Below are 22,563 nucleotides of genomic sequence, written 5' to 3'. Positions count from 1 at the left end.
TCTCGTTAATTACAAGTAGTATATATATATATATATAATTTTTTTTTTTTTTGACATATGTACACATAAGAAAATTTTACAATGCAGTTAAATATTTACAATGGTATTTAAAAGAATTGTTATCGATATTCATTTTTGTATGATAATATTGACAATAATTTTTTTAAAAATGATTATGAATATTAATATATATGGACATCCGTATTATAGACAGATTTTATATATATATATATATATTTATATATATTAATTTCAAAGGTTTAAATTAAACTATATATATTGTTTACCACCCAACTCTTCATCTACATGTGACCCACGTGACTCGTAAGCAATCGGTAATGAATTTCAATTAAACAAACCAGAGAGTATTTATTGTAACTTAATCAAAAAAAAATGCTTATTAGTGTTTTGTTTAAAAAAATAAAAATCCCAGAGAGCATTTATACAAATCTCATGTCTAAATTGCAACAAATTTGATAAATGATTGATGATATTTGGATGAACTGTTCATTAATGAATATTAGATCTAAAAAAAAAAAAAAAAAAAAGAAGCAGTTGAACTAAAATACAACAAACTAAAATTTGATTATAAAAATACAATTATTTTAAATTAAAAATATTAAAATGTAAGTAACTTTTTTTTTTCCCTTAGTATTTAGCCATACACCTAAACAAAAAAAAAATAGAAAATAATAACATACATTTGTCATATTCCAATCTTCTATTGATGATTCATTATTGATCATTCCATTTCCATATTTCATTTGTCTTTCTAACATATTAATTAAAACAGAAAAAGAAACTAACATATAAGTGTCTTTTTTTGTCATTTATAATAATTTTTTTTCTATATTTTAATGTTTTGAATTACAACTTTAACTGAATCAATCTTATTTAACAAATAACAATTTTATTAAACATGAGGAAATAAAAATATATAAATATATATATATATATATAAAAGTAAGAGTGTTGTTAGACATGGAGAGATACAAAAGAATTATAAACATAAAATCAAAACATTCACACCCATTATATATGAACTTCCGTATACATATCTTCAACTACTTCCCTTAAAATTATATATAATCGAAGGTGGGAGGGACTATTTAGGCACAAACTAAACAGTCAATAAAATGTTTCTCTCATGTCTCAAGCACTCACTTTGAAAAAATAAAAAAAAAAAGTCTTATCCACTCAAAAATCTTTACGCGGACGACCCATTTAACAATATGTTCAGTTGGGAATGCAAGAAAAAAAAAATGTGGAGCTGAAATTTTATTGAAGCCATTACCAAATTGGGCCAACAAGGATGATTACATTTTCATAATTTTCTTCAGTCCCTCTTCGAAACTGACCCAACATATACTCTGTTCAAACTTCCACACAAACACACACACACATACACACACACGCACACACACACATACACATATACACCAAAAAATTTATTTAAAAAAAAAATCATCTTTAGTTTCGAGGAATTCTATGTTATTTTGACCAATCGCAGGGGTCCCTGTGATATTAACAAGACTGGTGTAGCTATGCTTTGTGTACATGCAATTCACTTACGTGTTGAACTCTCATTGGACAAGCTACCATTAATTTGCATGATTAAAAGTTGGGTGAGTGGTGTTAATGAAGAAATTTAGTTATTTTTTAATTAAATGCAATTAACTTTCAGGGTTTGTACCACATAGTCGTTTCAGTGGATCCAATTCCTTTTTTTTTTTTTTTTGGTTATTTTTTTAATTATTACCAATAGGAATATTTTGAATTCAGGATTTAATTTAGGAAAGAGTGTGAGTAATGGCAATACTATCTTTTTATAAAGACATATGTGTTAATGCAAGACAATTTCCATTTGTTCATCACTTAATTTACATAGATATATTATATACAATAATAGAAGATTAAAAAAATAAATATATGCATTACCCCGATTTATTTAATCAAAGTCTATCAATAAAATATGTTAATTAGTGTAAATCAAAATCATCTTTAACTTTTGCAGCTCATGACCAAGAATTATATATACAGGAAAGATATATTAATGCTTACCTTTGAAGGTTTATCAAGAGTATTGATGATGTGCTTTGTCAATTGTCATGCGCAGGTTGACCTTTATATTATTTTATTTTTTTGTCATTACATCTTATCTTTATTGCATATAGAAAATCATTAAAACAAAAATTATAGTTAATTATATTTTTTGTATACCTTTATTATGTAATCCAAGTGTTAAATCGGCCTCTGGGTTTTTTATTTATTTATTTATTTATTATTTTCAATTGAAAATACCCTCACATTTAGTCACTTTAAAAGTTTTTCAATTGAAGAATCTTGGTTGCAGTGATCCTTAACAGTTAAGCGTTATTTATCAAAATCAATAAATAAATAAATAGCTATCCGTTATACTATAGTTTACTTTCTCCTTTGTCTTATTTTCTATTAAATTTGTAACTTAATTCCATTTAGAGCCCTTTATTTTGTGACAATTTTTATAATTTTGACCCAAGTTTAATTTGGTTAATAATTAGAAACAAACTTGACATTGATATAGTAGATACTATGAAGGAAAAAATAATAAAAAAAACTAATTGAGTAATTAGCAATCCCATTAACTTCAAATGGACTAGAGAAAGTCGCATATCTTTCCAAAACAAAAAGGCCATGCATATCTATTTTCCGCTCATTGTCTACCTTCCTTTCTATAAATTTGCATATAGTCCTTGTCGGAATAAATATCTATAAGACACATAATGCTAATAATGAATCACAGATGTGTAAGAGTCTATAATTGATGATACACTTATGAATGTTTCCATTTGCCAAGAACTATGCAAAATGTCACACCCACCATATATATATATATATAATAAGATATTATATCAAATATATAATTCATGCATTGGGTCCTAATTTTTTTTTTTTTTTAAAAATTAATTTGTTGAGAGAGGCATAAGGGGATAGTGACTTTGTTTAGTAGGGTCAAAAGAAAAGGACTGCCTCTTTGTCTATATCTACTTTAATTGTTCTTACATTGAATAACACAATTTTCCATTCTCCTACATATAGGTTGTAAGCAACCACATTCCAACTTAAATATTTTTTTTTTTTTTCAAAAAAAGCCCACGTGTCCTGCAATGGAGTCACCCAACTTCAAAGGAAAGTTTTGTATATTGTTTAGCTTTTCTTACATTAAGTTGATTTTTATTCTTCTTTTTAAACAGCTTTTCTTTTCTTTTCTTTTCTTTTTTTAAAAGAGAAAAAAAAAGGAGAATGGGATCCCATGGGATTTTCTCATTGTAAGCTCCAATCAACTTCCATGTAATCAATATCATTGGCTATAGAAATGTAGCAAGATTTGCTTCTATGGAAACAGGCAGAGTGACAACCCCATATCTGTTTTTTCCGTTTAATTCATTGATCATATCCAAAACTTACCGATCAATATAAATACAGTCTATTAATATTACTTAAATTAAAAAAAAAAACAAAAAAAGCAGTCTACTAAAATATAATTTACATCAAAATGCATGTGAAGTTGAATATTTTGTTTTTCCCAAAACGATATCAAATCAAGGAACTGTGTAAATATTGAAAACAAGACCACATGAAGGACAAAAAGTTGATCGTAAACGACCTAAAATTCTCCCTTAAAAGCTAAAAGTGAATTATTTTACTAAAAATACAAGAATATTTAAAATATGATGAGGGTTTAAAACAAGGGTGATGAGGATGTTTCTACTAGAGTGTTACCTTTTTGATAGGGGGGTGGTTTGATATTTTGAGCATAAAGCTTTATAGATTTTTTTTATTTTTGTCATGCTTTTTTTGTTTGTATTTTGGAGTTGGACTTTGACAATTTCAATTTAAAAATTAAAAAAAAAAAAAAAAAACAATGTGGAAGAAAAAGAACAAAATGATTAGACAAAATGATTAAGGGGTAAGGATTGGACCACCGACACGTGCCGATTATCACCGACCCTTAGTGATACAGTTTTGTGTTTGTTGACTTTTTCAACGACAAAACCCCAATTTCACTAATTCATAATTTCATAGATTTTTAATTTTTTTGGTACTCCATCCACCGAAAGCAACACCTAACGTGGACTTACCACATCAAACTCCAGCCTCTTCTTTTCTACCACTATATATCTATCATATAAATATATTAATTGACCTCATTTACCTATAAGATCAATCATAGGTTAATTAGCCTCATTTATCTTCTAAGTATGACTAATTTTTTTTAATTAAAAAAAAAACCTTTTGTTTTCCCCAAAATATGTTCAACATAATTTATAAGATTAATTTAAATTTAAAAGGAGAACTTAGAAATTTAAAACATATTTTTTTTACTATTCATATAATACTTTTACAGTCATAGAAAATTTAGAGCTCGAATCTTTTCATTTTTATTTAAAATAAATAATAATAATAATAATAGAACTTACAATGAAATTTCCATTCATAATTGTAATTAGGTTTCACATAACGTATATTTAAGGACCAAATAAAAATTTGCACTGAAGTGGTTGTGGCATGAACTTTATAATTAACTCTTAAAAAAAGAAAAAAAAAAAAAAGGAACTGAATTCAACTAATTTCCATTCAATAATTTGTTCCCTCGAATAATTTCAATTCAATAACAAATACATTTTTTTTTTTTTTACTGATAAATTATCATCTCTCAATCTTGTTTTTAAAATCAATGAATATTATGGAAAATTGTTATCGTGAAAAATAAAATTTATTTAAAAAACGTTACTTTCGTGCTTGAGTCACAAGAAAAGTCATAGAATCTAACTTTCAGTGTTTTTTTTCTTTATTTAGTCATAAAAGATCAAGAAATTAAATGAGGTTCATTTTCTCAATATTTAATAATAAAAAAAGCAGATATCTTTTTCTATCTTTTTTGCAAATCACTTTTTCATCTTAAGCTCTTTTTTTCTTTTTCGTTTTTTCTTCTTCTTTTTTGGAAGCTTTTTGAATTGTTCAAAAGTTCTCTAGCGTATCTATTAAGTTCTTTATAACCAAGAATTTTATTTTACTGAAAAAAAAAAAAACCAAGAGTTTATTTAAGTTTTTAACAATATATATATATATATATATTATAAGTTAAGAAAACATAAAATATATAGAGTTTGCTTTTCAACTAATTTTCTCTATTTTGAAAAACTACAATTTAGCATTCATATTTCAATTTAGTTTCAATGTAGCCCTAAAAATTTAATTACTTTTCATGTAAAAATTTTGATAAATTTATCCTTAGTCAATTTGTTTCTTCTTTTTCTGGGTTCTCCTTATTCAATTGAGTGATTCATTAAACAAATTTTTGAAATGACAAGGAAGTTAATAAATTGAACAAGTAAATTTATTCTTTTTTTATGGCAATTTTGCAAAGTTTACCTTTAATTGAAAGTTTGATAAATTTAGCTCTTCAATATCAAATTGAAAAGGTCAAAAATTTTTGATAACAAATTATTTTTATATAAAATATTTGTTGCTCAAATATTATTCTCTAAATCTACATATATACCCAAATTGAGACTTTTTATAAGCTAAATTCCATTTTCTTCATTTCATGTCTAATTTTCTTGAAGGACAGTTTGAATTTTAAGTTGTACAGCTAACTCGGGTCAGGACAATTTGACTATAGATTGCCACCCCAAAACGTCCATTTCTAATTGATAATAGACCCTTTTTAAAAAATTTTTTTTTTAATTAATAATAGACTGATAAAACAAAAAACTAGTATGGAGGACAAATCTTTGTTTTCCACAAAAATCTAACCCTATTGATCTGGATTCCAAATTCTATGTCTGGCTCTATAGAGTTTGGACTTGTAAGCCTAGCTAACCATCCACTAAGATCTATAACGAAAGTAGGCTAATGAATTAAATTGTTTAATCGTTTTCTTTCATATAGTTTCATTTCTTACTATTATCATTTTGTTGGTTTATACATATAACCCTAAATAAAACACAGTTTACCTAACTGTTCACTATATTAATTAATTCTGCTATACTTTTAGACTTTCAGTGCCACACTGCCAATAACTAATAGAGGGTGGAGGTGTAAAATATCCACAATGTTTAGTTTCGAGTTAAAAAAAAAAATTTAGTTATCAAAATGTAAAATGTATATATATATATATATATTTTTTTTTTTAAGACACTAATGTAAGAAAAGTTATACATAATGCTTTATTTAATTGTGTCATATACTAATATGAACATTTAGACATAAATCATAGTATATTTTGTAAGTATAATCAAAGGCCACCATGCTAAATAGCTCTATATAATTTGAGGGAGACTTTAAAAACAAAATCTGCAATTAGCAACTTTACGAAGTACCATTTGTTCCATTTTGAGCAAAACCTCTATTTTTTTTTTTTTAATTGGGCATTAATTTATAGGTTTTAAGAAAAATGGAAAACCTAGTATCCATCAAACCAAACAAGCCCTGCAAACTCATTCTATTTTTAGACCTTGAAGAAACAAAAATCGAGAAGATTGTAGAAACTAAAAAATAAATAAATAATAAAAAAAATACCACATTCTTCCTTCACCCTCCAACAACCAATACCATGCTTCCACGTCATCGTACTAACAAAATGAAGTAAATTACGTATCTATTTTGCATTTGCCCGTGCCCTAAAGCCAGGATGACATAGTCTGTTATTTGGCCACACCAACATAAACTCAAAAAAAGTCAAGAGACACATAAAAACAGAGATAAAGGGAAACTGGAGGATGAGCAAGGGAACTAAAACATGAAAGACAGATGCCGTGTGGGTCCCAAACTATGCCAACCAACCACGAGACTTCTACATATTCTCTCTCTCTTCTCTCTCTCTCTCTCTCTCTCTCTCTCTCTCTCACACACACACACACACAAAAAGTCTGATTCAAAAATCTTTTTCAGCTCTCTTATAAACTCTCCACGAACCTCCTCTGCTTCCCACAGAACAGAGCTTTTTTTTTTTTTTTTTTGCCTCCCCTGTTTCTGCAACTGCGATTTCCCCAATTCACGCTGAATAATCAACACCCTTTTGGATATTTGTTCTTGATCTTCGTCTGCTCAGCTCTCTCTTTATCTATTCAGTTTTTTTTTTTTTTTTTTCATTTTGTTGTTGGAGAATTTGAGATGGGTTGCTCAAGAATTATCAATTTGGGTATCCGATTCTGTTTTTAGTTCAATCGGATTAGCTATTCAAATTGAATGTCCCAGATTCTAATATTCGGTTTCTTTATTGCTATTTTAATATTCTCTGACCAAATTTAGATCTGGGTGTAAAAAATTTCAAAGCTTTCTTAATTTGTTTTTCTTGCTTTGGGTTCAACGAATCATTTTAGATTCGTATATCTTTGTTTCTGATTTAGGGGACCCTTCTCAAATTCTCAACAATATCTCTCTTTTTCTTTTTTCTTTTTTTAAAAATTTCTATAAATTTAAGAGAGAAAGCTGAGTAGTTAAATCCATAGCGCTTTCCAATGGCAGCAGCAAAGAACAGTGGTAAATCCAGAAAGGGTGTTGAAGAAACCCAGAAGATGACAAGTTGGGAAATTGACAGAGGAGGCAGAAATGATCTCAATTTCAGCTCAGAGAGACGACAATGGAAACCAGTTTTTGATGAAGCTTCCATGTCACAGAGACCTCTCAAGAAGATCAGAAGCCCCGAACGTCAAGACCCATTTCAATCACCACCTACTTCTTCTTCTTCTTCATCCTCTTTAACTCGACAACCACCATCTCCGTTCTCTGTTCCTTCTCCTTCCTCTTCATCATCATCTTCAAGAATTGTGTTTCCTTTTGCATTTGATGGGTCCCAACAACAATCTATTCAATATCCAAATCAACTCTCATCGACAACTTTCCCAATCTTCCGACCTCCTCTGCTTCAGCATCCACAAACTCATCAGCAGCAGCAGCAAATGATCTCTTTTGCTTCTCAGCAGCAACAGGGCATGAATTTACCGGCAATTTTTCCAGCAGATTCGGCTTCGCCTTTGCTGTATAATCAGCAACAGCTTCTTCAGTATTGGAGCGATGCATTGAATTTAAGTCCAAGAGGTAGGATGATGATGATGAACAGGTTGGGACCCGATGGTCGTCCCCTGTTTAGGCCACCGACGCAGCCTATAAACACAACGAAGCTTTACAGGGGAGTCAGGCAGCGGCATTGGGGGAAATGGGTTGCGGAAATCCGTCTCCCTCGTGACCGGACACGGCTTTGGCTCGGTACTTTCGACACCGCCGAAGACGCTGCCTTGGCTTATGATCGTGAAGCTTTCAAGTTGAGAGGTGAGAATGCTAGGCTCAATTTCCCTGAGCTTTTCCTCAACAAAGACAAAGCAGTTTCCGAAGCTCCTAGCTCTGCTTCTGCTTCTTCACCACCTGTTCCAATTGGATACCAAAAGCAACAAGCTCCGGAGAATCCAAATTTTCCCTCGGACGTCGAGAAAATGCCACCGCCGCCGCCATTACCGGCTGCTAAAGAGGAGAATCCCGACGAAGATTCGGGAGTTGGGTCGAGTGAGGCTGCGGCGAGCGACGAAGTTCAGGCGAGTACAGCTGGTGAAGGTGGAGGTGGTGATGGAGGTGAAGGTGTTTCTCAGGAACTTGTTTGGGGGGAAATGGCAGAGGCTTGGTTGAATGCAATTCCGGCTGGCTGGGGTCCCGGAAGTCCTGTTTGGGATGATTTGGACACAACCAACAATTTCCTATTGCAATCACAACTACCATTTCACAACACCAGTTCAAATCTGCAGCAGGATTCGAATGACTCTTCTAATCGTCAGAGGCAGCAAGAGAACTTGGATTCATCTTCTTGTTCCACTTCCACTTTCTGTCCCACAAAATCCTACTTTTGGAAGGAAAATCAAGATTGAAGGGGAAAAAAAAGATCATATGTCATATGGTTATTTGATCTTTGAAAGTTGGTAAGAAGAATTATTAGGCACTCCTTTTCTCTTCTAGTTTTTACACAGTTTTTTAGGCACTCCCTCTAGATTTTTTCACTGATTGCATAGTTTTCAGAACAGACCAACCCACTTTGAATTTTCAAGCTTCTTTCATGTCCTTTTTGGTTTTTACCTTGACATCTTTCCCTTCTTTAGTAGAATCTAGCTCTTAGTTTCACTTCCTCTCTCTCTCTCTCTCTCTCTCTCTCTCTCTCTCTCTCTCACTGGTTGCAGATTTTTCAAATACAACCTGTGATTTCCTTTGGAGCATTGTCAACCTTCCCTTTTTATTTTTTATTTTATTATTTCTTTTTTTGGGTCATTTTGGATTTTTGAAGCTTTAAATTCACTTTGCTTTTGACTTTTAGACACTTCAAAAATCCTGAACTCCTTCCTTCTATTCTCTAGCTCCTCTAAGCCATCTGCTATGCAAAAGGTCCATCTTTTTTCGGAACTTTTCAGCAATGGCTGTCTAATTCACACATTTCCATGCCTTCTGTTCCTAGTATTGCTGTGATGGCAGTGTTCATTATGTATCTATATATACATATGTATGCATGCATGTTTTAGCTGCTTTTTATTTTGCTGTTGAACATAACAATAACAAGATTGTAGCAATGAAGTTGGTTTAGTGTGAGATCATGGGAGAAGGAAGACGGTTTTATGATCTCCTTCTCCATTGATGATCATCAGGATCGAGCTTCGTTTTCTTGCTCGAGGGGATGTAGCAATTACTAGTTTTTGTAAATCTTTTGAAATTGCTATATATTTTTATTATTATGTCTCTGTTTTCTTCCTGTAGTTACAAAAGATTTACTAGTGGCATTTTGTTTCTTTTATATTCAACAAAACGCTAGAAATTTTGAGGATCACCGGTTTAATATTAATTGAAGATATTTAATTATACTATTTTTTTTATATTAAAGCTTTAAAAATGAATTTTTTAATAGTAACAATTAAATGATTATATAATATATAGATTTTCTTAGTGGTTTTAAATATCATTTTTATTAAAAAATATATATATAAAAACTTAAATGGTGAAATTTTTTAATTTCGGCTCTTTATATTTTTTCTTCAACAAGTTTACTTATTCAACTTGATGTTATCATGCTTGTCTTGGTAATTTTTGGTACTTTGAAAGTTCATGATGATGATAGCAGGTAGATTTGCCATTCAAGTGCCAAAAGAGGAAAAGGGTTTATACATTTGAATTATGGAAAAATCTGTTATTTTAAGCAACCTTTAGGGGCAAAAAGATATTTACTAGTTACTATTAGTGCAGAATTAGAAACCCCTTTTTGCATAATTCTAGTCTCTCTGTCAAATTGGTTTGCTTCTTCAATAATAGAGGCTAAGTTTATATTGTAGAAACAAGCCAATACTGCCAATACAACATGAGGATTGAAGTTAGGACTTATGGCTAGCTATTGATTTTCAAGTATATCCTATGAATGATATAAAATTTTGATGAAGAGAAATTCATGTGACATTAAAATTACCACTTTTAAATACAAAATAATGTCTATATAATGATGATTTTATGAAAATGTCAATAATAAAAAAGTTATTGTTTTTTTAATAATGATTTTAAATTTAAATGTTGAAAAAAAAATACAAAATATTTATTATAAGAGAGAAGTTATTGTTTTATTATACAATAATCTTAGATTCAAATATTAAAAAAAAAAAATTACAAAACAATTATTATAAGAGAGTTGCCACTGTATGAGAAAGTCGCGAGTGCACTGGGTGCACAAAGACCCTCACTCACATAGGGTGTAGGATCCATACAGTGTACCACATACTATGTGAGTGATGGTGTGCATGTGCTTATGATTGGTCATGCTCTTGTTTATTTGTTTTGCTTTGACTGTTTTAAAATTTTCACTACATTCATGTTAGATTACTAATATATATTTTTAATTTCAATATTTGAAGTTTTAAATCAAAGATTAATTAAAAAAATCGGATCAAAAATCCACCTGATGCGAAACTTACTTATGTTATAATATTTATATGATGTTACAGACTATAAAATTTTAAAAATAATACACAAACAATATAATATAAACTATTATAATAATTATTAGCAAAAATTTTAAAATAATATTTGGTATATGATGTGGAGAAAGCATGCAAATATAGGCTGTCCTACACCTCATTCCTTTTGCTGATGTTTGATGGTTAGTTCCAAAATGCAACCCAATGTCCAAAGTCGGTTATGTTGATGAGCACAATCATGAATGACTTAATATAGATATATCAATTCATCAATGTTATAGATATTCTAAAATAGTTATGTAAAAACAAAGTGATTTATAATATAGTATGTAAAAAATATATATATAAAATGAATAAAGCATTTTTTTAAACCAATAATTAAAGCATTCATAGCCTTATTATATGTAGAATTGCGTCTTTGGTCTTAATAAATAATTCATAACTAGCCTATTATCTTATTTGATCATATAAAATAAAAACCACATTGAATAGTTTTATAATTTCTTTCTACCACCCACAATAAGACGTTTTATTGATATCATTTTTTATAACACCCTACTATATTATAACATTTAATGTTATGGCATATAACTTATTATAAAATTTCATGTGATAAAATATAAATTTTAAAACTTATAGTTTCCAACAATATTTGGTTAGCTTCATCAGTTTCCTTTATCATCCTACTATATTATAATCTATATACATATTTTTTTAATATTGAACGTGGTGGATTAACTTAACACTATACTTTTACCAGAAAACGCAACGATTTTGCAATTAAACTGTCCTGTATATGATACTATAATATTTAATTATTATAAAATTACATGAACTAAAATCAAATTATAGTTTCCGACAATATTTGGTAGCTTCCATTTTTATTATTATCATTGTTATTATTGTTATTATTATTATTATTATTATTTTGTCATTAAGTTCAAGCAAAAAGCATCTCCCACAAAGATATCCTTGTTTATCCCCTTTGATTCTTAAATCAATTGCAATGAAAAAATAAAATCAAAAGATTCAAAACTTATCGTGTTTGGTCTGGTCTATTAACATAACATATATAATAATTCTCAGGACAAAAATATTTAAAAAAGTCCTCTAGAATCTTCGCATTTAGAATGCTTTCTTTTATGGACGGCTTCGAATTTAGGATAGGGATTGAGATTAATTTTTTCAGTCTTTTTTTTACTCAAAATCCCTCCAAAAAATACATTAACTTTAACTTGTTTTCTAGTAAAATATTTTGGAATAAAGAGGCCATTTATACATGAAGCATATACTTTATTGCAAAGATAATGGTCTTAGATAATGGTTGCGAATTTGAATTTTTTTTTTAATATTAAAAAATAATAATACTGAAAAATAAAAATTCTCCCATGTCTAAATAGTTCTCCATCTAAATCATATTTATTAGTTTTTGAATAAAACAAGTTTCACTTCACCTTTTGTAGTTTCATTATATTATCAAATTCATATAATCTATAAAAATATCTTTAAATTTTAGTATTTAATATAATCTATCAAAACATCTTTAAATATTAATCTTAAAAATAATTTAAAAATTAATAATAAAAGTAATTATAAAAAACCTATTAGAATCTCTTAATAGGTAATTGACTATAATAAACTCAGAGCATATATATAAATACATATATATATATATATACATGCAACCAAGTTCCTACCAAATTGATCTGATAATTTTATTATCAAATCCTTGTATATATAATATATAATATATGATATATAATATATATATATATACATACAACCAAGCTCATATTAGGTTCATTTAATGATTTTATTATTAAATTTTGAATTGTTGAAATATTTTAAAAGTTGATTTTTAAAATTTTATTTATAATTCATCTTTATAAAGTTCACTCCTTAAATAAAATTTTATTATTTAATTAAATCTATATTAGATTATTATTTTTATTTTTAAATTTCAATCATTTCATTTACGTTGAAGTTATTCAATAGTTTATTATGATAGATGTAATAATAAAACCATAAAAAAAATTATATTTAAACCTTTTTAATTTTATTTAGTTACGATCACCATGCTTATGAAAATCAATGATATTCAAAATTTATATTTTGTATTTTTTTAATTAATTTTTACAGTTAAAAATTTAACTTTTAATTAATTTTTATAATTAAAAATTATAAAATATAATTATTTTAAAATTTGAAAAAGATTTACCAAAAACTTTATCCATTTATTTTTTTTTTTTTGGCGTGTCCAAAGCGTTGAGTTTACGTGTATACATACATATGCATATTATATTTGCACAACTTTTTCACATTAAATGCTATAATAAATATTTATACAAAGATAGTTGATTGACCACATGATGTGAAATGTGGGACCAGTCACCGGCCCATGAGATCATCAACATTTCTTATTCGTGACGGCACGATAACGATGATCAGTTAGTGATAAGAAACACAATACAATTAGAAACCATAATAGTTTATTGGATAATTAATTAATATACTGTACTTAAAGAAGCACATATAATATAAAATTTTAAAAATAATCTATAAAATTTGTTGTGGTGGGCATAGATAAATTAACTAATCCTCTCCTTCAACCAAACCTAAAATTTGAGGTCAGGTTGTGGCTGCTATGATGGAGATTTTTTATTTATTTTATTTATTTGTTGTTTTTTTTTTTTCTTTAAATCTAAGATACAACAACCAAATAGTAAATTAATATGAGTTATATACCTGGTTGTGCCAGGAATTTTTTGAAAGTTGAAAGCGATGGACACTAAACAACTTTGGATTTGGTAAGGAAAATGGGTAAAATACTAAAATATATGAATGAATTTGTTTGCATTGTAGACTACGACTTTTGTTTGGTAAAACTGATAAATAAGGGAAAACAGAAATAATGATTAAATAGGAAAAAAATCAAAAATTAGAAAAAAAAATAAATAAATAAATAAATATATATATATATATATATATATATATATTTATATGAAAGACTAGATTAGTATTTACTCCATTATTTGGAAGATTAGTATTTACTCCATTATTTGATTTTGGAGATTTAAAAAAATTGCATTTTCTTTTTTTCTTTTTGGATATTTATCTTTTCTCATAAAATTTTGACATAAGAGTTGTATATTACATGCTAAAAGATAATTAAAAAAAGAAAAAAGAAAAAAGAGGGCAGATAATATTCAGGTCAAGAATTGATTTGTCAAACATTGACAATCAGATTTAAATAATATGGCCTAAGAAACTTGTGGGGTTAATGAAAATCAAACTGTTTATTTTACTCTAAAGCCGCATATGTTGCATGGCATTTGTGATAAGCTTATTCATTACGAAGATTGGTCACAATTGAAGTCCCTGCCACGCAAATGGAACATTTTTGTTTTTTTGGGTACAAATCCACAAATGGATGGGACTTTGGCTTGTCATAATTTAGGTGGCCAATCAAAATTTTGACATAACGGCAAAACCACCATTCCCTCGGCAAGAATTTGAGTCGGAATTTTTCTTTTGTGCAAGATCAAAATATAAATAAAAGGAAAAAAAAGAAGCAATATGCCTCTATCTCAGGAATCAAATTCTTCAACATATTCCATATCATTTTTTCAAATATTTTCTTTTTTCTTTTTATATTTTCTTAAAAGTGTGAATGCTGGAATTACTTTATTATTATTATTATTATTATTATTATTATTATTTTTTATTGGAGAATGGTAAATCCAATTGTATCGACCTTGACATTTTACATACTCTTTTTTTAAATTATGCAAATATAACAATATCTCTGATTCAAGTGATGAAGAAGGTGGCTAAATTTCATTTGTTCATTTATGATTTATATGTATTAGGTATAAGACCATTTTCCAACAGTAATCTAAAATATAGAACATCTTTGATTTTCTTTTTAATACAACATTTTAAATATTGAAAGGTAAATGATTTTGTATCATTATTATGTTTATATATATATATATATAATAATGTTAGATTTTTTATTAAATTTATTTATCAATTGATGTAATAAATTATATAACATATTTTATTAATTTATTTTATTATTTATTTAAATATTCATTTTTCATATATGAACATATTAACTAATAACAATTTATTATTTATTATTTAAAAAATATTTTAATATTGTTACTGATAATTCGAACATAAAGAATCAAGTGGAGGGTAATATTGTTATATAAATTTTTTTTTTTTTAAGTAATAATAAAACCTGATCCAACGACCCAAATCCAAATGGTTACCCACCCAAATTCGAAGGCTTAGCCCATGGTTATTGGTAGAAGGGTCTAGATAGCCCAAAAACCATCCCAACAAAGTAAAAACTCAAAAACATGGATGGAAAGGCCATGTCATGAATAATAATATCAAAGAGAAATCTGAAACGAAAATCCTGATTAGACCATAAAAATCGACGTGGTAAATTTGTCGGCAATCCAATCACAATCTTATCTGTCTTCTTTAAACACACACACGAAAGATTATTTCAAATTCCCATTCAAGGCGTCCTTTCTTCAATAATTTCCACAAATAATGCTGCTGCTTCAGTTTGGCATAAACCCATAACATCATCAACAAGAGCTTCTGGGCTGCTCTCTAATGGCTCTGCAAACAGCCTCTTTGCTTCGTCTTGCCCTCCCCCTCCACAAAGAAGTAGACAACACTTGGCTTCTTCTGTCTTAACTGTTTTTACTTCTAAAAGCCTTTTTTTTTTTTTTTTTGTTTTGGGTCTTTCTTCGCTGACTCCTATGAGGTACTGCTACTTTTACAGGGGAAGTCCAGTGCTTCTTTTAAGGAATTGGATTTCTTAGGAATTCCAGTCCCAGATCACCTCAAAGCTGAATGCAAGTCTTCTCTGGTAAATATAAACTGGGTTTGACTTGATGACTTTCCTTTTTCCAAGAAAAGTTTGATGCTTTTTTCTTTTTTCAAGTGTTGAAGTAGTTGATGCTAAATGGGACAGTAAAGCTTGTCATATGAGTGTAAAGCTAGCCCATAAACTTGTATTTGAACGAGAAATTTTGAACATTGTTACTATTATTAAATCCAGTGTTAGTGTCACTTAAATTGCTGTGTAAAGACTTGAAAAGCATTACCATCTGTTGAAAAGAAATAAACATGAGTTACAGAGGAAAAACTATGAAAACTTCTATAATTTATAGTAGAGAGAGAACTTTGATGTAAGATAGGCACAAATGGGTATTCAACATTTTTGGGTAATAAAATGGGTATGCGACATGTTTTATCTACTAAATCCCAAATGAGATACTAGAATAGCAAATTATACCAGTATCGGATTCTTGAGGAAAAAACAAAAAAATGCTATGGAATACTAAACCAACTCTCACTTTTATGCAGCATCCATAAATACCTATTTCAAGTTGAAAAGTACTTTTTACTTGCAGGGTGTGAGGATAAGGGACCTACCCCTTGGAACCTTTAGAGCCCAGACAACAACAAGAAGTCCAACAAAGGCTGCACCAGAAGGAAAGAAGACTTTAAGAAAAGGCAATGTAATAATAACTGGTGCATCCTCTGGTTTGGGCCTTGCCACAGCGAAAGCTCTTGCTGAAAAAGGACAATGGCATGTAATTATGGCATGTAGAAATTTCCTCAAGGCTGAAAGGGCAGCTAAATCAGCTGGCATTCCCAAGGAGAATTACACTATTATGCATCTTGATCTTGCCTCCCTTGAAAGTGTGCGGCAATTTGTGAATAACTTCCGTCAATCAGGAAGGCAACTAGATGTGTTGGTTTGCAATGCTGCTGTCTATTTACCCACTGCTAAGGAACCATCTTTCACTGCCGAAGGGTTTGAACTTAGTGTAGGAACAAACCATCTTGGCCACTTCCTCCTCTCACGACTGCTCCTTGATGACATCAAGCAATCGGATTATCCGGCCAAGCGTCTCATCATTGTTGGCTCCATAACAGGTACTTGCTAATAAAATCAAAGTAACAAATTCCTAAATTTCAATGTCAATTAGGAAACAAAAAAAGCTGTTATGATGATGACAACTGAAACGCGTTCATTAGCATGTAATGAGGTTAGAAAAACTGCATGAATCAATGGACGACTCTCAGTAATATCATAGAAATAATTGCAAAGAACATTGCAGGGGGAATCTACATACTTTGTCACAAAAACAAAATAGATTCCTAATTATGGTTTTTACTACACCGAGATTACAGGAAACACAAACACCTTGGCTGGGAATGTGCCCCCAAAGGCTAATCTTGGGGACTTGAGAGGCCTCACGGGAGGGTTGAATGGGATAAACAGCTCTGCAATGATAGATGGGGGAGAATTTGATGGTGCCAAGGCCTATAAAGACAGCAAAGTATGCAACATGCTCACCATGCAAGAGTTCCATAGGCGTTTTCATGAGGAAACGGGAATTTCCTTTGCTTCTCTCTACCCCGGTTGCATTGCTACAACAGGCTTGTTTAGGGAGCACATACCCTTGTTCAGGCTTCTATTCCCTCCATTCCAAAAGTATATTACCAGAGGCTATGTTTCTGAAGAGGAAGCTGGGGAAAGACTAGCACAGGTCAGTTGAAACCTCAGTACTCAGCAGTAAATGTTTTGTGTCTGAAATTGAAGTTCTATGTTATATAAGAACTAAGTAAAGCTACTATTCTTCAGGTTGTAAGTGATCCAAGCCTGACAAAATCAGGAGTGTATTGGAGCTGGAACAAGAACTCAGCCTCGTTTGAAAACCAGCTATCAAAAGAAGCCAGTGACCCACAGAAAGCACAGAAATTATGGGACATCAGTGAGAAGCTAGTTGGATTGGCTTAAATGAGCCCCAGAAATGATAAAACTTCCTTCCACAGTGTGCCTCTGTCTAGGGAAAATATACTACAAATCATCTAATTGAACAAGAAAAGTAGAAATTTTATTGGGTTGCATAAGACTGATAAGGATATACCCCATTGGTTTAGACATAAGCTAACAGTAGAGAGCAAGTCACAAGGATGCAAAAACCCTCCCAGCTCAAATGGCTTTACATACAAAATTACATTTCCGTTGATTTGCTTATATATCGCAATATTTAGGTCGATATGCATTCACCCATCAATTGACGAAAAGGATGCATTTGGACACTAGTTGGAAGAAAGCAAGCCTTATATGAGGAGGGAAGCTAACATAGAATTACCCTCTACCATTTTGGTGTTATACCATGCTACCCCTATGATCCATAACTATTCTAATAGCCCCATGGATTCACCACCGAAAAAAAAAAAAAAAAAAAAGTGCAGCTCCATGGTTTGAAGTATTGAGAAGCCATGTGCCTCTCCTCCACCTAATAATAACGCCATAGTAAATAAAGTTCATAAAAAAGAAAAGGAAAAATACAGGACTCAAGGAGGAAAGCGACAATAACAATCACCAATTACCTACAACGCTCGAAAAGATTCCAACACCAACTTTACCTTACCAGTGGTCCATTTCTCCCCTTCCTATACTACCCACGAGCTTAGGAAGAAATGAGACTAACCAGGATCCAGTTTGCCAAGGCCACAATCCCAATAAAGTAATCAATCCACTTGGTCTCTTTTGATAAACTCAAACACCCCCTCGCATGTCCGAACATAAAGAAATGTTTTCACCCAAATTAAAAAAAAAATAAAAAGTTTGCTCTACATAACCGTGAAATTGAATGGGTTGTGCCGGTTTGGTTAAAAACACAATTGCAGTTTTTGCTGGAAACCAGAGAGAGCCCCCGTACAATATGCACAAATATTCTGTGTGATGAAAAAGAAATCCACAAAAAATATTATTCCATTCAGAAACATTTTCCATAATAACCAATGAGGTATATATCTTTACGATGACGGAAAATTACAGCTCCAAGGAGATTGGGAAGAGGTTGCGTAAAAATGTAGAACCAAAAACCCGAGTCCAACCTCGTGGTATTTGCGACTAACTGATCAATACAACAGTCTACTACAACTTAAAATTTAACTAGCTGCCCAAGATTAAGTTATAAACAAAAAGAAGTCCTCAGTACTATAATTTTACCAAATAAAGAGGCAAGAATTCTACAACTTTCTGATTGAACTAATTATTATTGTTTACTATTTTCTGCTGCACTTTCTTCCTTCCCGAGGACCACCACAACTTTCTTCAAGATGGCTTCAACAGGCTGGTGGGAATTTTCCACAGCCTTCGATATTGCTTGCCATTTCTCACCGTGCTTTGGTTCTGCAGCAACACATCTTCTCAGAACCTCTTTTTGCATCTCTTCACTTCCATGCTGAAGTTCAAATTTGTAAAATAAAGCCCAGAAATCACCAATATCTGGAGCAAGCGTCACAGCTCTGTTGAACCAAGTCCTAGCTTTATCCACCTTCCTATCTTGCCAGAACAACTTGGCCACAGCAGCAATGACATGTGGATCATGATCACATTTCTTGAGGGCATCCATACTCTTGGTTTTACGTTGGGGACGTGGTGCCAGCTCAATGCATGCTGCCCACAATATACCACTATCGGGACACTCCTGTAAGGCCTTCGCCATCAAGATATCAGATTCTCTCTTATTGCCATGCCTCAATTCAGCTCGAACTGCAGCAAGCCACAGTTCAGGATTCTGAGGATTCTTCTTTCGGGCCATAGTGAGAACCGCACGAGCTTTACTCAGCGAATTCACCTTCTCCTCAAGATTTGCAAGAGAAAGCCAGAGGGGTATACAATTGGGGCAGTGCTTCAGACCCGAATCATAAGCCTCCTTAGCTTTTTCTAAGTGACCAAGCCGCTCGTCAAGCTGTCCAAGCATCAGCCACAATTTAAAGAATGAAGGGAAGCGTTTCAGTCCTTCATTAAGCAGTCTTCTCTCCTCATCAATGTTCCCCAATTCTCTCTCAACGATCGCTGATTTCATCCAAACTCTTTCTGTACCACCCCTTTCTCGCGCTTTAGAAAGAAGCATTCTCGCTCTCTCAGGTTCATTGTTCTCAAACTCAAGCTTAAATGCAGCAAGCCAAATCTCCTCAGAATTTGGAATCGCAGCATAAGCTTCTTGGAGGATGGCACGAGCAGCAGGCACATCCCCAGCAAGCCACTTCTCCTTGGCACCCATAAGCCACAAAACTTCAGCCTGTGGCCGGTAAGTAACAGCTTTACGAAGTAAAGCATCAAGAGACTCCCTCGTCCCATGGCTCTTTTCAAGTTGTGCTGCTTTGAGCCATATGCTCTTCTTAGTTAGGAACACAGTGAGTGCATGAGCATAAATAGCTCTGGCTGTCTCAATGGAACCCCTTTTCTTGCACTCCTCTGCATCAGCAACCCATGTTCTCTTCCTATCTTCATCCTCCACTCCAATCCCAATTGTATTATGAATAATCGCTTGGCAAGTTGCAATAGAACCGGCACGTTCGGCAGCCTCAGCATCCTTCATCCAGGCTTCTCTATCAATCACCAGCCCTTCTCTTTGCAAAGCCCTTATGCCCCTTTCAATAATTTTGCCAACCATGGCAGTATTCCCATTAGCTTCTTCCAACTTCGCAGCAGTGATCCATATGGCAGGCTCCTTTGTTAGCTTCTGTCTTGCCTTGTTAAGAACCATTTTAGCAGTTTCATATGTTTCCAACCTAACAAGTGCCAGCCACAATTCAACATGCAAAGGGCAACATTCCACAGCCCTATGAAGCAACACTCTCGCATTCTCCTCATTAGACAGCTCCACAACCGCCTTCCACAGCCTGACAGAATCAGGAATATGTTCCAACCCTCTCCTCAAAACCTTGCTCTTACTTGCATCATCATGCTCCAGTTTTGCAGCCTGCATCCACAACTTCACCGAATTCGGTATCGACTTCACTCCCTTAGCTATCACAGCTTTGGCTTCATCTGGGCTAGAAAGCCTACAAGCCTCCAACCACACATCCTCATTCTTGGGACACTCCTCACAGCCTTTCTCAATCAACTGCCTCGCTGCTTGAATCTTCCCAGCTACTTCCTCCAATCTCGCAGCCGCAATCCAGCCAGGTGGGTGCTTTGGATTCGTCTGAGTAACACTCTTAAGCAACAACCTAGCCTTCTTTATATCAGAAATCTCAGCATCACTGGTAATCTTCATACTCTTAAGATCAGTAAGATACCCTTTCGGGTCCACAACAGTTAATCCGGAAACAGAATCCGAAAGCCTATCCAACTTCAATGACAACACAGTACCTCTCCCCTCGCCCACCGCAGTCAAATCGGTGACCGGAGTCTGTGACCAGGGCGTTTCTGTACCACTAGCAGCTCTGCTCTTCGGGTCCAATGCAGTAACATGTTCCTGTTCCTGCCTTGCCTTCTCAAGAAGTGTATCGGGCACTGGAACAAAGCTCTCGAACCTCTTCTTCTTGTTCCTCAATGAATAATCTCCAATTTCAGGTATACTATCCCATTCTTGAGCAGACAAAGTATACAACTTCCTCTTCAAATCCGCAAATTGCTCAGTAATCTTGGGGTTAGAAGCACGGTACTTCTCAATCTCCTGCTTCAACCTAGCTTCCCTCCTGTCCTTTCTCCTCGAATCCATTCTCTTATCAATCTCCTCCCAAACAGCATCAGCCTCTTTATCATCCTCATCATACTCAGCAGAAGCGAACAATCCCACATCGTTACCTTCAAACTCATCAAACTTCTGATTCTCATCATACCCTTTGTCATCCCCTTCGTCCTCTTCCTCTTCCTCTCCGGGCTTCCCACGTCCGCGACCAACCGCAGCAGGCCCAGCAGCAGCGCCGCCAATCGTGGTCGCTGACCTATCAGGTAGGTCCGGTGCGGCTCGTGCAGGACCGATATCGGATCGAGTAGTGAACCCAGTAGCACCACGACCCAGCCCGGCGACATAGTTTGGGGGAGGCTTCGAATTCAAGAAATCAAGGCGGGGCTTTGGAACGGCAGGAGTTTGGGTGCCACCATAGAAGGGGAAATGGAGGGTTAGGGTTGAATTGGTTCCGACCCCAAGTTCAGATAGGAGGGAAGAGTCTTCTTGGGTGTGGAATTGGAAGCTCTGAGACAAGAAGAGGTGCTGGAGAGAAATGGGAATGCCGGAACTTCCATGGATAGCGAGCTTGAGATCTTGGAGAGTGGTGGTTTTCGGGTTGACGTTGAGGGCTAGGGTTTTGTGGATTGGGGATGCGATAAACACCATGATAGCTTGTGGAAATGGAAAGAACAAGGAGATTTGATTGGGCCGTTTGAGATCGGAAGAAGAAGAAGAAGATGGCTCCGAAAGAGAAAGCCGACGAAGAATTTGGTGTCCGGAGCTTTGTTATGATACAGTCTCAGAGTCGGTGACGCATTTGGATTGGCCTTTTTGTTAATTGTTCGAAAACTAATTGGGCCTTTTTTGGGCCTTATTTTGCTTGACCGTAGGAGGTTCTACTCGCCCAACAAATAATAATAATAATAATAATTTGGCTAGATCTATCATAAAATTGTTGACCAAACAAATTAAAAAAATAATACAAAAACAAATTTTCATTTGCAATTAGAATTTTTTATTTTTCTTTTTTCTCCTTCAGTTAGATTAGAAAGTAACAATCTACCAAA

General features: G+C 32.6%; 3 protein-coding genes across 3 annotated transcripts; 2 read left to right on the top strand and 1 right to left on the bottom strand.

The window, feature by feature from the left end:
* The first annotated feature begins 6,943 nt into the window (after positions 1–6,943).
* Positions 6,944–9,755, top strand: LOC107417357 (ethylene-responsive transcription factor ERF053). Its single transcript, XM_016025973.4, has one exon. The coding sequence runs from the start codon at positions 7,506–7,508 to the stop codon at positions 8,901–8,903; it is 1,398 nt and encodes a 465-aa protein (XP_015881459.2). The 5' UTR covers positions 6,944–7,505; the 3' UTR covers positions 8,904–9,755.
* A 5,689-nt stretch (positions 9,756–15,444) lies between these two features.
* Positions 15,445–18,076, top strand: LOC107417352 (protochlorophyllide reductase). The gene is made up of 5 exons (XM_016025966.4): positions 15,445–15,665; positions 15,784–15,870; positions 16,418–16,946; positions 17,205–17,563; positions 17,659–18,076. The coding sequence occupies exons 1-5, from the start codon at positions 15,612–15,614 to the stop codon at positions 17,812–17,814; spliced, it is 1,185 nt and encodes a 394-aa protein (XP_015881452.3). The 5' UTR covers positions 15,445–15,611; the 3' UTR covers positions 17,815–18,076.
* Positions 18,077–18,769: 693 nt separating this feature from the next.
* LOC107417354 (protein STABILIZED1) lies at positions 18,770–22,314 on the bottom strand. Its single transcript, XM_016025968.4, has one exon. It carries the CDS (start codon positions 22,160–22,162, stop codon positions 19,085–19,087), a length of 3,078 nt encoding a protein of 1,025 aa, XP_015881454.2. The 5' UTR covers positions 22,163–22,314; the 3' UTR covers positions 18,770–19,084.
* Between the last annotated feature and the right edge of the window lie 249 nt (positions 22,315–22,563).

The sequence above is a fragment of the Ziziphus jujuba genome, chromosome 4, assembly GCF_031755915.1.
Source record: "Ziziphus jujuba cultivar Dongzao chromosome 4, ASM3175591v1".
Lineage (NCBI taxonomy): Eukaryota > Viridiplantae > Streptophyta > Magnoliopsida > Rosales > Rhamnaceae > Ziziphus > Ziziphus jujuba.
The sequence above is the reverse complement of the archived record's forward strand: the minus strand, read 5'-3'. Positions and strand labels throughout refer to the sequence as shown.